The sequence below is a fragment of the Etheostoma cragini genome, chromosome 3 (genome assembly GCF_013103735.1).
Source record: "Etheostoma cragini isolate CJK2018 chromosome 3, CSU_Ecrag_1.0, whole genome shotgun sequence".
NCBI lineage: Eukaryota > Metazoa > Chordata > Actinopteri > Perciformes > Percidae > Etheostoma > Etheostoma cragini.
In genome coordinates this window covers 12,040,212-12,054,381 of record NC_048409.1, presented here as the reverse complement: position 1 = coordinate 12,054,381, position 14,170 = coordinate 12,040,212, and the positions used below count along the sequence as shown (strand labels likewise).

Genomic DNA, 14,170 nt, shown 5'->3' with positions numbered 1-14,170 from the left:
TTAAAGCCAATTACATTTGTTGTTATTGACCGAGCTCCAGGACCATATTCTGAATTTGTATCTGAATTCTCAGAGTCTTTATCAGGTGTAGTCCTTAAATAAGACAAAGTACTTATTGTAGGTGATTTTAATATCCATATGGATGAAGACAACAAAGCCAAAGTTAAAAACATTGATAAAAAGCGGCAACAAAATTGTTGATTTTTAATTTTGACGGGAAGACAACACAAGGCTGGAGACCTTTCTTTTAGTTTTCGCCTTTCTGGTTGTTCATTTCTTTAATGTTTAACATATTGTACTGCACAGTAACTTTTATTCTTGTTTTATCTTTTTTCTTTTACACTTTTTTTACACTTTTTGTGCAAAGCACTTTAAACTGCCCTGTTGCTGAATTGTGCTATACAAATAGAGCTGCCTTGCCTTGCCTTGCAGCGTTCGCCTAGACCGGCAGGGGAAGGTGTATGCCCACAGACATTGAACCCTGTCTCTTTTGTTTCTCTTCATAGTTGTCAGAGTAATTTACCATATAATAAATGTATAGGGAGGGATGGCAGCCCGACCCGGCAGGGTAGAGTTCTGGCCTGACCAGCCTCCTCTCTTTACCCTGTCTCTCTTTTTGAATAGTTTTGGACTGCTGCGGGACGTCCTTTGACACAATGAGCTCCTCTCTCCTTTATCTCTCCATTTGTGTGCATCCATGTCCCAGAAATTATTGTTACTAACCTAGCTCTGGGGAGTCATTCCCCAGTGTCCTTATGTTCTTTTTTCTCCAGCATGTTTCCTTGGATCAGGAATGCTCCAAAATCATGGTTGCAGCTGTCGCCGTGGTCCTGCTACATGTTCTGGGATGTCCTGTTACATCCTGCTACGCTCTGCAGTGCCCTGCTACACTCTGCTGTGCCATATGATGCCGCAAAGTGCCATGCTGTGTCATGAATTACTACAAACTATTAGACTACTACTACTACTACTACTATTTTTTTTTGTTTTGTCACTGTTCGTTATCTTTTATTGTGACTACTGTAACTACTGCCACTCTTCAGACACCGTCTACCAAGAGTCTGGGTCTGTCCGAGGTTTCTTCCTAAAAGGGAGTTTTTCTCGCCACTGTTGCTTGATCTGGAGGGAACTACTAGAACTGTTGGGTCCTTGTAAATCATAGAGTATGGTCTAGACCCACTCTATCTCTAAAGTGTGCCGAGATAACTCTTATGAATTGATACTATTAATAAATGTAACATTGACATTAACATGATTATAAATATGCAAATAACAAAACAAACATTTAAACCAAATAATAGACTTTAAAAATAAAAACGTAGAATACAACTATAAAGTAGGTTTAAAGGCAAATGGTGAGTTTTAAGTCGTGATTTAAAAATCTGAAGGCTAGGGGCCAATCTGATATGAAGAGGCAAGTCATTCCAAAGCCTCGGGGCCACGACTGAGAACGCACGATCAACCATATTTTTTAGTTGTGTTCTAGGGACAACAAGGAGCAGCTGGTCAGATGACCTTAATGACAGAGGTGTATGCGGCTTCAGTAAGTCAGCGGTATGGGGCTTGACCATGAAGAGCTTTAAAAACAAACAGAACAGAACAGAATCTTAAAATGAATTCTAAAGCAAATCGGAAGCCAATGAAGGGAAGAATACCACCCTGATGTCTCAAACAATGGATGCCTTTGTGACTGTTAGCGAGAGAGATTGAGGATCCCATAAACACCTATCTTCAAGGGACCATTGGTCTTGCGTCAGACTGTGTGGGAGAGATGAGGCAATACGGACAAGGGGAAGATCACCGCTAACTTGTCCTAGGGGAAGGGGGTTTCCTCTCCTTACTTTCCCCCACCAAATCATCAGGCCATTGTCAATGATAAAATACACATCCTGCAATGTCATAATATTCACTCAAAGCGTCTACTAACGGACAAACATTAAGTAAGATATGACACAACAGGTTAATAGGTTATCGTTTTATTATTGAGATAAAATATATAAAACATAAAGCCCTTTAAGTAGTTTGTTGTGTATAAAAAAATAACATGCAATATGAGAGTTATAATCTTTCTTAAAATTAGATAACAAATAAAAGATTTATAGACATAGATGTAAAAAATCTTTTTGGGTTAAATGAAAATAAGTTGTCAAGCTTAAATTCATGTCATTCACATACAGTACAGTACAGTACAACACAAAACTGCAGTATTGAGAAATCTTTAATGTACCACAGCTAAATATTTGGATGATTGGACGTTTAGGTCCATATAGCATATTTTTAGCTCTGATGTTTTTGAAGACAAGCTTATCAATTATTAGCTACATAAATAATGAGAAGCTTATTAACTAGAATGACTGCCTTGTGGTTGTATGCCTCCTCCAACCAGTCAAGTTTTTATCTGTCTAGACTCATATAATGTATAGTGAAGACTTAGAAGCAATTTCAAAAAGGTATTGTTGGAATTTTTGGCATTACATAAATGCTTCATACACATCTTCAACCCAGCAGAACAGAAGATCTATACAAGCACCACAGTTTCAAGGTGGGCACCCAAGATTGGTGTCAACAATTCAGTATCCAAGAAAATTTTAAATATGGTCAAAATCTCCCATTCTGTTCCTGAGTATGGCACTGAATAATAGCAAGAACAGCATTTTTGCAGAACATTATGATGTCACAGTAAAGTTGATCTACAGCCTTTTTGATTGAAGTGTCATTACTTCATCATTTAATCATACTAGGCATTTGTGTGAATATGTTATAAGTAGCATAGGAATTCTTGAGGGGCCAAAAATGATCTTTGTGAGGACACTGTAACCTTGCCCTTTGACCACTAAAATCTAAGTTGCCAAATTTGAAGAGATTCCCCTGAGTTGTTCAGAGATATCAACCGACCAAGGGTATCGTTGGTGCGTTTACATGTAAACGACATAAATTAAATGTGTGCAAACAGTTGCCGTTTATAGTAGTAGTTAAGTGCAAGAATGAAAAATAATAAAATAAAATAAAAGGGTGCATGAGTGAAAAAAACAACAGACTGTCATAATATTCTGAAAAAAACATGTTAGCTGATAACTGTTCAGCTTGTGTAAAAATTAAGCTACATATTAATTACACATTAATTCTTGCACGCAGCTACCAGACAGGACAAAAAAGTTAGCTTTTCTGGTAATTTGACTGCAAATTTGTTTGGTAAAGCACCAGTGAGCGAGGAAAATATGTTAATGAAAAGTTTTGCTGCTTATCATTCAAGGATAGGGGAAAAAAATCTCATGGCATGTCTGTATTTCTTTAAACCAATCACAATCGTCTTGGGTGGCATTAAGTCTGGGATGCAGTGATTGCAGTGCCCTAGCAAAATAAAGGAGAGGAGAAAGCCCTCTGAAATAGGGAGTGGCAGACTTCACATCCAGTGTGAGTCAGACCGAGTACAAAATAACAGATTAACTGATGGAGTAACAGGTAACAGTGGTGAGCTAAGGACGATAACACTTGGAAAAAATAAAATAGAGCGACTGGAGAACAGAGTTATGGTTGTAATCTGTGAAGACGTTATCTTCATTAAAGAAGTAGCTGTTCCCAGGGATCAGTTTAGGGACGCTGCAGTGGTCAGGTGTTTGCAGGATGTAAGGTGAGACCAGAGGTTGCACCGAGGCATTTCTTCCATGGATTTTTAGCACATTGCTGAACACGTTGCTGCACGGAGACACACTTTCAATGGTACCGATTTGCACTAAACAGGGACATAAACAAGCACAAACATTTAGAAATCCACATATCTTCATAAACAGTATTAGCTCCCTGGTTCATTCTCAAAAAAGTCAAAACTGATATCTTACTTGCATTGCAAAGAGACGATTCATTCAGATTGTTTAGTGACAGAAGTGTGGATTCTGAAAACAAACAGTATACACATGTTATTGCTTAGATGCAGAAAACTATAAGTTAAAATGACAATGATGAATTGCTTTTTGTGGAGCAAAGATCTAGCAACGCATAACTGACCTTTAATGGTCACGTTCTGATGCTGTCCCGCTTTGTGTACTGGGCTCAGCTTCCCTGCACAGCATGACCACATAGAGGTGTTGTAGTAGAGGTGACCACAGCAAAAAAATCCTGTCTTGGCAAAGTAAAGCACCTCCTTGTCTTCACTCGAGCAGCAAACATCCTGGTTGTAAAGTAGATATAATGCACACATTGATGGTCAGTAAATATGTGCTTGGTTGCCACCTTAATGATATCATTATATGTGTCCAAGATATGCAGTAAACTGATCTAGGACACAGTTATGGATCTCACCAGGGTTATTGGCAGGAGTGGTGTGATCAGATGGTAGACTTTTGGTATAGTAATAAAAATCATTAATTTTAGACGTAAGCCTTGTTAAATTTATATATGAGTTGTATTTACGTTCAGATTAGAGATGTTTTGTTCTTTTTGGTGTAAAAATCTGTGCAAGACAACATCTATCTCACTATGGAGTGGTCCATAAAAGACAAAAAAGCATGCTTTCCCTGCTTTGTCTGTCTTTCAAAACTGAAAGAAAAGGCTGGATCCATTGATGATTTAACACACGTCAAACTTGAAATATTATCATTATATTTTAAAACCTACCTGTGAGGATTGCAGAATGGATCCACAGCACTGCACGTCATGTCCAGGTCGGCCTAACAGGGTCAGGTTGTGCAGTTTTCCTGTGCAGCACTTCATCTGAGGGTCTTTAATGTCGTAGGCTTCCCCCCCACAGCAGTGAGTGTTTTCTTTTTTGTCATGTCTGTGTGGAGAAACAGTGCTTGTACTTTATATAAAATCATAAGTGTGAAATAAAGAAGTAATAACTATTATCATGCTCCAAAGACAGATCATGTAATGTTAAAAAGAAGGTGAATTAGAATATGCTTTCTGTGAGCAACAAGATAACGTTTTCAACACAGTGTCTACACAGAGTGTAAGGTGAAAGCAGCAAGTCAGCAGTGCAGCTTTTATACAGTACAGCTGCAATCACAGTAGTCTAGCAGTGAGACGAAGAAATAAAAGAATTTCCTGGATCTCCTTCTCCATAAACAACATGAAATCAAGGAGAGGGTTAAATTTTCCAGACATAGATTTCCTGCCTTGATGAGAAAGCAAAGGGGAGACACTTCTTGTTTCTCTCACTATAACTCCAGAGTCTGTACTCTCTCCAAAGCTAATTGCCGTCTCTCTCACATCTCTCGCTCTCTCTCATCTCCCACGCTCTATTCCCTACTCCCCCTCCCACACACACACACACACACACGCTGGCTCGACAAACAGCAGCGCACAAGTCTAAACAGCGGGCCATACATAGCTACTCACTGCTGTGAGTAATTAGATAGGTGACTGAAGGTCTGCTGACCTAATAACATTAACATTCTGACTAGACACATTTACCAGACAAGAGCAACCACCTGCATGTATGCATCCACAGTTCACTCTCCTTTCAGATCTTGTGTGGTCTCCACCAAAACCAATAATCCTGTCAATAGCTTGCTATGTTTTATTCACTAGCTCATTGTTAGTAACTTTGTCTTTCTGCTTGTACAATTAAAATGACTAGCTGCTCAGCTAAAAACGGAGCAAAAAGAGCTGCAGAGTTGGGGGAGACTTCTCTCTGGATTGCTCACTACCAATGACAGCTTTGATATTACACTGTGATTTCATTTAGAAACATTTTGATTAATTCCGCTTTAACCAAAATGCCAAACTAAAAACTAAATACTGGTCCTCTAAAATATCAGATCCCTGTTAAAATATTGTAATCCCCTGAAAGATGGAATATCATAACTGTACAACAGTCATAATATGCACATGCATCTGACAAACATACACACATACACAGGCCTGCTTACACAGACAAGGGCCAACTACTCAAACCCAGACAGACAGACATTCCTTGGCTCAGTAGCTTGGCGTATTTTAAAGGTTACCGGAAAAAATTCAAAGAAGTCAGTGTAGCAGACATGCGTTTTTGGCTCGGTAGACATGAAACCCCTCCTGTCTGAGGTTGTCTGTCTCCTTACATGTTCCACGACACAAATATTAACTGTTTCCCACACAGCCTAATTTCTTAGCCAAGGGAAGCACATCGTAAACAAGCAGTCCACAAAACACAGTGTGACACAAGCTGATTCAAAAAATTGCTTTGCATATTTTATCAGTATTTCTACCAAGAAGAGTAAAGACAGACATGCACACATAATCACCTTTGTCCATCGCAGCAGATCTCTTTATTAGGGCAATAGACTTCTTTCCCGCAACAGTGTTGTCCAGGGGAGGCATCAGACTGAGAACAAAACACACTCCCTTTACCTCGGTTATACGGAATGCTGATCTCCTCTCCCTTTTTTCTGTCCTTAGATAAAATCTATCTAGAATACATAACTCTGTTTTGGGCCAAGCCATAACACCTCTTTATAGATTCACACGGTTCCCAGAAAAAAGAAGAAAAAAAAGTAAAGGGTGCACTACTAACACAAGCAGGCACAGTCTTACACTCATTTAAATGAAAACATGGGAACATGTATATATGTGTGTGTAACGCCTGACAAAAATACAGTCCCAAAACAAAAAATATCGTCCTTTTTATTATGCATGAAAACTAAACGCTTACTCAATGTTAGCAGTGCGTTTTATCCATTAGACACAAAACACACTCACTTGCTGTATATAAGGAGCTGGGTGGAGCTCCGAGCCCTCTCAACGAAGCTGCACGAAGCAGTTTTTTTTAATAACAGTAACAGCAGGGATGCAGTGCTGTTAGTTCTAAAATTATTATTATTATCCTTATTAAAGAATTGTGTTTTTGCTCAAGCCAGCCTCTTCATTAATTCAAACTGTTGTCAGAAGAAACACTGGGATACTATTTTTTTTTTTTAATAACTTACATGAACTTCTTATTTTCAAGCCCACAAACTTCAGGGGAAAGGGTGGTTTACGTTTGCTCAGAAAACCACAAAGAAAAAGGATTGACATGAACTACTCCACCCAGCCGAGCAAATTATAAACAGAACTGTAAATCTCAGTAGTACATACTTGTTCAATCCAACGTGTCCACTCAGATACAAAGCCATCCCAACAGACATGTGTCCGTGGGTTATACACAGTTGAGGCATCATCCAATTGGCCTAAAGAGGCAGGTGGGAGGAGGGAGGGAGAAGAGAAAAAGGGTTGAGGGGGATAAAAAGACCATGGGTTTATCAGACAGAGGATGTGGGGATAATTGATGCCAAGAAAGGGTGACTCTGAATAAAAAAAGAATGAGAGGAAGGGAAAGATTGAGCCCACACACACATCTGTCTGAGGCGTTCACAGCAGTCAGTACTATTGCCATGTACACATTATGTGCAGTAAAGAATTTTCTTTACCCCGCCCCCTGTTCCCACGTTAAATTAATGACCTTCCATGGGAGAAATCGAGCAAAGAAAAAATTATATTTTTCTTCATCACTAGACATACTTAACATCTGGGAACTACCCTGGACACAGTCGTGGAAAAAGAAAGGCGTCGGCTGGTTTGTACTGGTTAGACTTGTGACTTTCCCCATCTTTAGCCAAGTAGTTTGTGTGCCTAAATCAAATGTCAAAACAGCTGTAGGAGATCAGTGTGGTGGAATTCCCATCTTACAAACTCTTGCTATGCATGTTGAGACAGTGGTACCCCAGGTCTCTTTCAGGTCAGTGTTCATCCCAACCTCATATCCTTTCTCAGACAGAATATCAAGTTTATCAACTCTGTCACATGATGGGAGAAGTAACAGCTGGATGTCAACCACAAGCATTCCCTCCCTGCCAACGTCTTCGAGAAATTTATCACATAAGCCAAGGGCCCCTTAAATAAAAGACAGAAGGAACAGGAACCCTCTCCTACATATTGTATAGAATTAAGTAGCATATTAAACTAGGCCTAGAAAAAAGTACAGGGTGCATACTAAGCTATTAAAATAACCTAATAAATGTTGACATGATTTTATAAATCATGTTTTAATGTTAAACATACATGTGCCAGAGTGAACAGGAGGATTAGGATTAGGATTAGGATTAATTGTATCTGTGGATGGCTACCTTAGTGACAACCTTACCTATAGGTCAATAAGCAGTAGTGATTTATATTCGCCAATAATATGATGGCCTCATTTTAAGACTTTTCATTTTTGAAAAAACTTTCAGAAATGAACTAAAATGTTAAGCCCCCCCACCCCCCAATAAGGGTCCTTAGAGTCAAACAGTCAAACAGGGACTTCCAGTTGAAGATTCCTTACATAACAAATTTTTCACTTTCACTTTCTACTGCAGTATGGTCAGCCCGACCTCCTCTTCTGTCTGTGCTGAGGGGTTTGGGTCAATGATTTAGCTTAGCATGTATGTTTTTGGCGCTCGCCATTTCTTTGTCTACATTGAAGGTTCAGCTAAACCCAATACCTCCTACAGGAAGACAAAAGTTCTGTTCAGAAGTTGGGGTGGCACTATGCTATACTGTGTAGTCCCAGATTCTCCTAATTTGAGATTATACTAAATGCTTCTGTGTAAAATCAAAGGGCATTTTAGCAACGACATATCCTAAATGAAAGCCGGCATTCCTCCTTGGAAAATAAATGGTGGTTTCCATCTACATGTTATAACATTTTAGCTGCTATAAAACCAGCTATCCTTTGTTAATTTTATGTTTTACAAATATATTAAGTCCATCATCTTTGGTCATTCCTGTATAATATGGAACAAACCTGGTATACCTTGAGCTGTTTTTCTTCCTCACAGTCACCTTGGCGGGGAAATAATTTCCAATCAATTGTTTTTTTCCAGGTCATTCATTACACAACCTAAAAATTGATTGAGTGATGAATGGACAATTCATTATAAATCACTGTATGCATCATCACTGGTGCCAAAACTGTCACTGAGCAAGTGCAGGCACAGGTAATAATTGTCTTCTTGACGTCTATCTTAATTACAGTTGCCCCAGAGGTTTTCTTTTTGTGCCATTGTAAGGAAATCAGATGTGGTTCACAGCACTCCATATTAGTATTCTTTGTGAGCATTAGGGAAAATTTGTGGGTGTAAGCAGTTATAAGTATATAAAATAACAAATTGAACACCCAAACAAAAAAAACAGACACACCCACTTTCATACCTGCCAAGGGCCTCTGAGACTTTCCCTGGTTTCTCTCACAGCAGCGAAAGTACCTCGGATTGTAACATGACGATCCACAGAGACCTGTGTTTGGCTCAGTGCTGTAGATAAGCAAAAATGACTACAGAGATACTCAACATCCTAATAACACTTTCATATAATACTGTTAAGACTGGGGTCGTATTTGTTTTCGTTTTGTGTGTGCCTGTCCTATATTTGTCTTCCTATGTAAATAGGCTATGCTGTTGCTCGTCGCTGATTGGTGGGGGGCCGCTGAGTCCTATCTGTGATTGACGGCAGCTGCGCACCACAGTCTTTTTAAGGGAGCAAGATGACGACCGTCGGAGAGAGACAGAGGGAAGCCAGCAGGCCGTCTCCATTTCTCCTCGCCTCCCAACCTGCCACACTTTGTTTCTTTGATTCTGTATAGATCAGTTCCTAATTATATGGGTGGACCTTTCAATGTGTTTATTTTTCTCCTGTTTGTTTAGTTAGGAAGGTAAGTCATTGTTATTCTTTTGGGCCCTTATGGGTTGTTAGGTTATCTTATTTTACTTTCCAGACAGGGTTGTTTTTTGGTTGTTGTTTTAATAGTAGGCCACCCTACAGTTTAGTTAGTTACCTTTTGTTTCTTTGGTTACTTAACCTTTATGTTAATACATAAATGATTGTGTCCAATACAAATATTGGGACCTACACATTATGTTTTGTGGCTGCTTGGGGGACGGGGATAAAAGGGGGCAAGTTAAACAGTTTTATGTTGCGTCCTAGGCACCCCTAGACTGGGGCGTAACAAAAACAAAGTGAGGTTGAATGCCTTCATTGGAAGTCGCTAACCTAATCAGTGGTTCCCAAAGAAATTTGAGATCAGCTGTTTCTCCATGAATTGGCACGAGAAAGAAAGAGAGCGAGAGAGAGAGAAAGAGAGCAAGAGAGAGAGAGTAAGAAGGAAGGTTTGGTTTTTGTTTGGTAGTTTTGGCGTTTGGTGTAGCTCCATCGTCTGCTTTACGTTTACCTAGCAGCTCTTTCATAAGCTTGTCCATGCTTTGTGCAGCAGAAAATGCATTATTTATTTATGTTTTGCCCCCAGTTTAAGAACCGTTGAGCTAATGAATGTAATGTCATATAAAAAGAATGGACACACCATTATATGTAAAGCCAAATTTCTAAAAGAGTGCATAACTCTGACTTAATCCATTGGAAGTTTAATTAGCACCACTGCAATTACAGTGTTAAAGGCTCCCTGTAGAGTTTATGACCGCTAAACATACAGGACGATATGTGTTTGTGATTATGAATATTGTAAGTGTATAAGTGTAACATAAGTATCCTTCGCAGTTTTGAGTGTCATATATAAAATATAATTTGGACAACTAACAATACATCTTTGACAATTTAAGGGTTAAACCTAAACTAAGTGTGTCTAACACTGGGTCAAAAGAGGTCAACTATGTATTGTGACACACACTGGAAATGTATATTTGAGAATTGTTAGTGGGTAAAAATAAAAACTTTTGTGGTCTCAGCAGGAAAGTTAAAACCTTTGGTTGACTTACCAGTTGGGTTGAGGTGTGGTTTTCTAAGAAAAAAACAAAATATCAAACACAAAAATTATAAAATATCTCAAAGGGCAACCCACTACTTCCTTGCTTTGACCCTGTTCCTCCCTACCAATTCCAGGTAATTCTAAGCAATTATTGTACATCACTGTGGCTTTAAACATTATTGTGATCCATCTGTATCAACACAGCTTTATTACATACAATATAACTGTTGTACTGGATTGCACTATTTTGTCAGGTGTTTCTGATATTTAAAATACAGATATATTGCAGATAGTAGATATATGTTATTGTTATGGTGCATGCACATTTGAGCAGCTTTAACACAGCTGACTAGCTGTCTCTTGTGTCAGAGATTTAGTAGAGAGTTTCTTACCGGTTGCTGCACACCTGTGGAGATGAGTCACAAAAATGTTTTTTGAGTGTGTGCATGTATGAAAAACACAAAACAATTTCTTACAGCAGAAATGTCAACACATGTCAACACATTGGGGCATCTCAAGCTGCATGCTCAGACACATGGCTGATAGAGACAAACCCGCGGTTCGACAGCAGGAACTTTTCCCCTGAACTAGGAACCTCTGAGGAACTTCTTGCGTTTCAACTGCAGGGACCAGGGGCGGAGTGGGGCACTAAAAATTAAGCGGGAAAATTCTGACGACACCGACCCACCACCCCGACCCCACATTTATCAATGACACAAACAAAATCTATTTTTTTTAACCCCAATTATGCCATGTTTCTTTGTGTGGAATTCCTCCATCGGTTCTAACGCTAGAACGAGAGGCTACACAAACATCAGTACATTGACGGGAGAGATGAATGTGCAGGATAACCATGACTGAGAAATAGAGTGTGAGCAAGTGGTATAAATATTTGTTTTACTCTTAATTTAAACTAGTGGGAATCCTGGAGAGTTTTTCGGAGAATTTGCAATATCAACAATTTGAAGGGCCCATGGGCAGTTTATTTCTCAATTCTTTTATTCATAAAACAAGGATGCACTTTCATATTGATTTATGAACATTTTAAGACGAGGGGAGAAAATTTCTCTCCCTAATTTTGTGGAGACCGACAATCTTCTGTTGAATTCTCCTGCTTTTCATTCATGGCAGGTGCAGCAGTAAAAGGAAATATGCTACTCTAGAATGATTTATGACCATTTTAGGACATAGTTTCATTGTTAGATCAAATTAAAAGTAGAGTTAGGCTTTGCAGTCAGCTTCCTGACTCATTTAAAAAAAGTTTTTTTATTATTACATTATTACACTGAGCAGATGATCTTCAAAATGATAAATAATCAACTTGAACCTGAGAGTACAAACAGATTTCAAAGATTTGCAATAGGTCAGGGATGATGTTCTATTATGACGTATCTATTCTAAGCACCATTTTTGAATTAGGCAGAAAAAAACGCACAAAAAAACTAAAACTTGTTTCCCGCTGCATTTTCTAACCATGACAGCGGAGAAAGTTTATTGACATGTCTCTGCTTGGATTTAACTATTTCTATTTATGTATCATATGTTAAATAATAAACATGAACCTAACAATCTCAAAAAGATTTCAAAGATTTGCATAGAATTGCTGTAGGCAGGTAAGGGATGACGTTCAATTAAATTCAATTCCATTCAATTCAATTCAATTCAGTGTATTTAGTTATAGTTATTGTTTAAATGAAAGGGGTGCAAATTATTAAAAAGCATGATTTTACATGGGTCAAAAATGCCAGAATTAGCCAAAAGGCTATTTTCCATATGTAGACCCCTGCACTTAAAATACAAAGAAACACAACTTAGAACAAAACATCACAGAAGCCGAGGTGATAATTGCCTTCTTAAACTCTATCCAACACAGTTGCCTGCGAGGTGTTTTTTTGTGTGCCACAATTTTTTTGAAATTACATCATTGTCTTGTGAGCTTAAGGGGAAATTTGTGGATGTAAGCAGTTATTGCAATCACATGAGGATGACATCCACCATGATGAAACATTGGCCCTGTATAACAACACCCACACAACAAAAACAGATACATACTCTTTCACACCAGGGAAGCGCCACTGAGATTTTCCCAGGTTTCTCTCACAGCAGCAAGGAAAACAACATGACAAAGCACAACACAGAACTTAGCCAAAGACAAGACACAACACATACCCAGAAAGATGTGTGACAAAGCAAAACAACAGAGCACAGTGTAAAACAAGTAGAAAAGACACAGCAGTTGAGAACAATAAAAGCAGTAGGAAACTAGGAGGAAACAATAAGTAAAATTCATATACATGTACATACATACATATACATACATCAGATTAATAAACAGAATATGCCTTTGGAACATTGGATGAATGGTTGCTGATAATGGTCAATGTATATATTGAATCAAAGATCAGCCACCCACTCAGATCAGCTGGTATTCTGTCTATAATGGAGTGGTATGGAAATTTGTAAGTGACTCCAAATATTTGCCGGGTAAGTGTGTGTTGACGATGGAAATAGTCTTGCTTTGCTTAACCCTCTTCCACAGCTATTCAGAGGAGGATCTAGCTAATCCACACGGCATTCTGGAATGGGAGAAAAACATGCTCTGGTTTATTGGCATTTCTTTAAACCAACCACAATCGTACAATGGCTTAGCACCGGGCTGAGCCACGGCGCTGCTGCCAAATAGCCTCGGGAAGGAACTTGTTTAGATGGAACATGTCTAAGTTCCAAAGTTGTTTTAGTTGTGAAACAGAAAAACTCAGATTGCACATATAGTCTAACTAGCTTTCTCAATTTACACAGATATCTGAGAAAAGGTTAATCATAGTCCTCACAAATCCACCGGAGTTTAAAATTCCAACACAAAGAAAGTGGAAGTTACTGGACATTTGGAAAGAGTGAGATCTGGCAATATGTATCATGAATATAAACTAAGACGCACCTGACTCGTTCACACAGCACATGGATGTGATGGGTTGTGTCTTAAGACCTTCGTTCTTACAGCAGCACTCAGTGTTAGGGTCAAACTGGTCATGTCCACAGCACAGGTGGTCCCTGGACTTTCTCGTCAGGATCGTCTTGTTCTCCGCGGGACCACAACACATCTGCTTGTCCACATCATAAGCATCTTTGGAAACGATCAGGAAGATTCTTAAAACTGTTTCACTTTTATCTCAACCACAACACAGCTCAAATGAGCCAGATTTTTTTCAACAAAATACTGTATCTAGTTTCAGCTCTACTCACTTTTTACACAACACTTGGCATTTGATGCAGGTCTGGATACAACAGTTGATTGACAGCATAGTTTGTTGAATTTGTTGTAAGCTGTAGTTCCGCAGACAGCTGTAAAGACAAAGTCAACATGCAGGCACCGCACACATTAATTGGAATGAAGTTCCGTGAGCATTGATCGTATTTTTAAGATTTCCATGAAAATGGGAGATGTGTGAAGGCCCCTGAAGCAGTGCTATTTTCATG

General features: G+C 38.8%; 1 protein-coding gene across 1 annotated transcript; it reads right to left on the bottom strand.

Moving 5' to 3' along the window:
• Positions 1-2,021: 2,021 nt before the first annotated feature.
• Positions 2,022-10,724, bottom strand: si:ch211-195m9.3. The gene is made up of 8 exons (XM_034867930.1): positions 10,704-10,724; positions 9,148-9,248; positions 7,054-7,145; positions 6,225-6,304; positions 4,615-4,774; positions 4,006-4,168; positions 3,840-3,893; positions 2,022-3,733 (listed from the first exon to the last, which is right to left on the bottom strand). The coding sequence occupies exons 5-8, from the start codon at positions 4,708-4,710 to the stop codon at positions 3,477-3,479; spliced, it is 570 nt and encodes a 189-aa protein (XP_034723821.1). The 5' UTR covers positions 4,711-4,774; positions 6,225-6,304; positions 7,054-7,145; positions 9,148-9,248; positions 10,704-10,724; the 3' UTR covers positions 2,022-3,476.
• Positions 10,725-14,170: the final 3,446 nt, after the last annotated feature.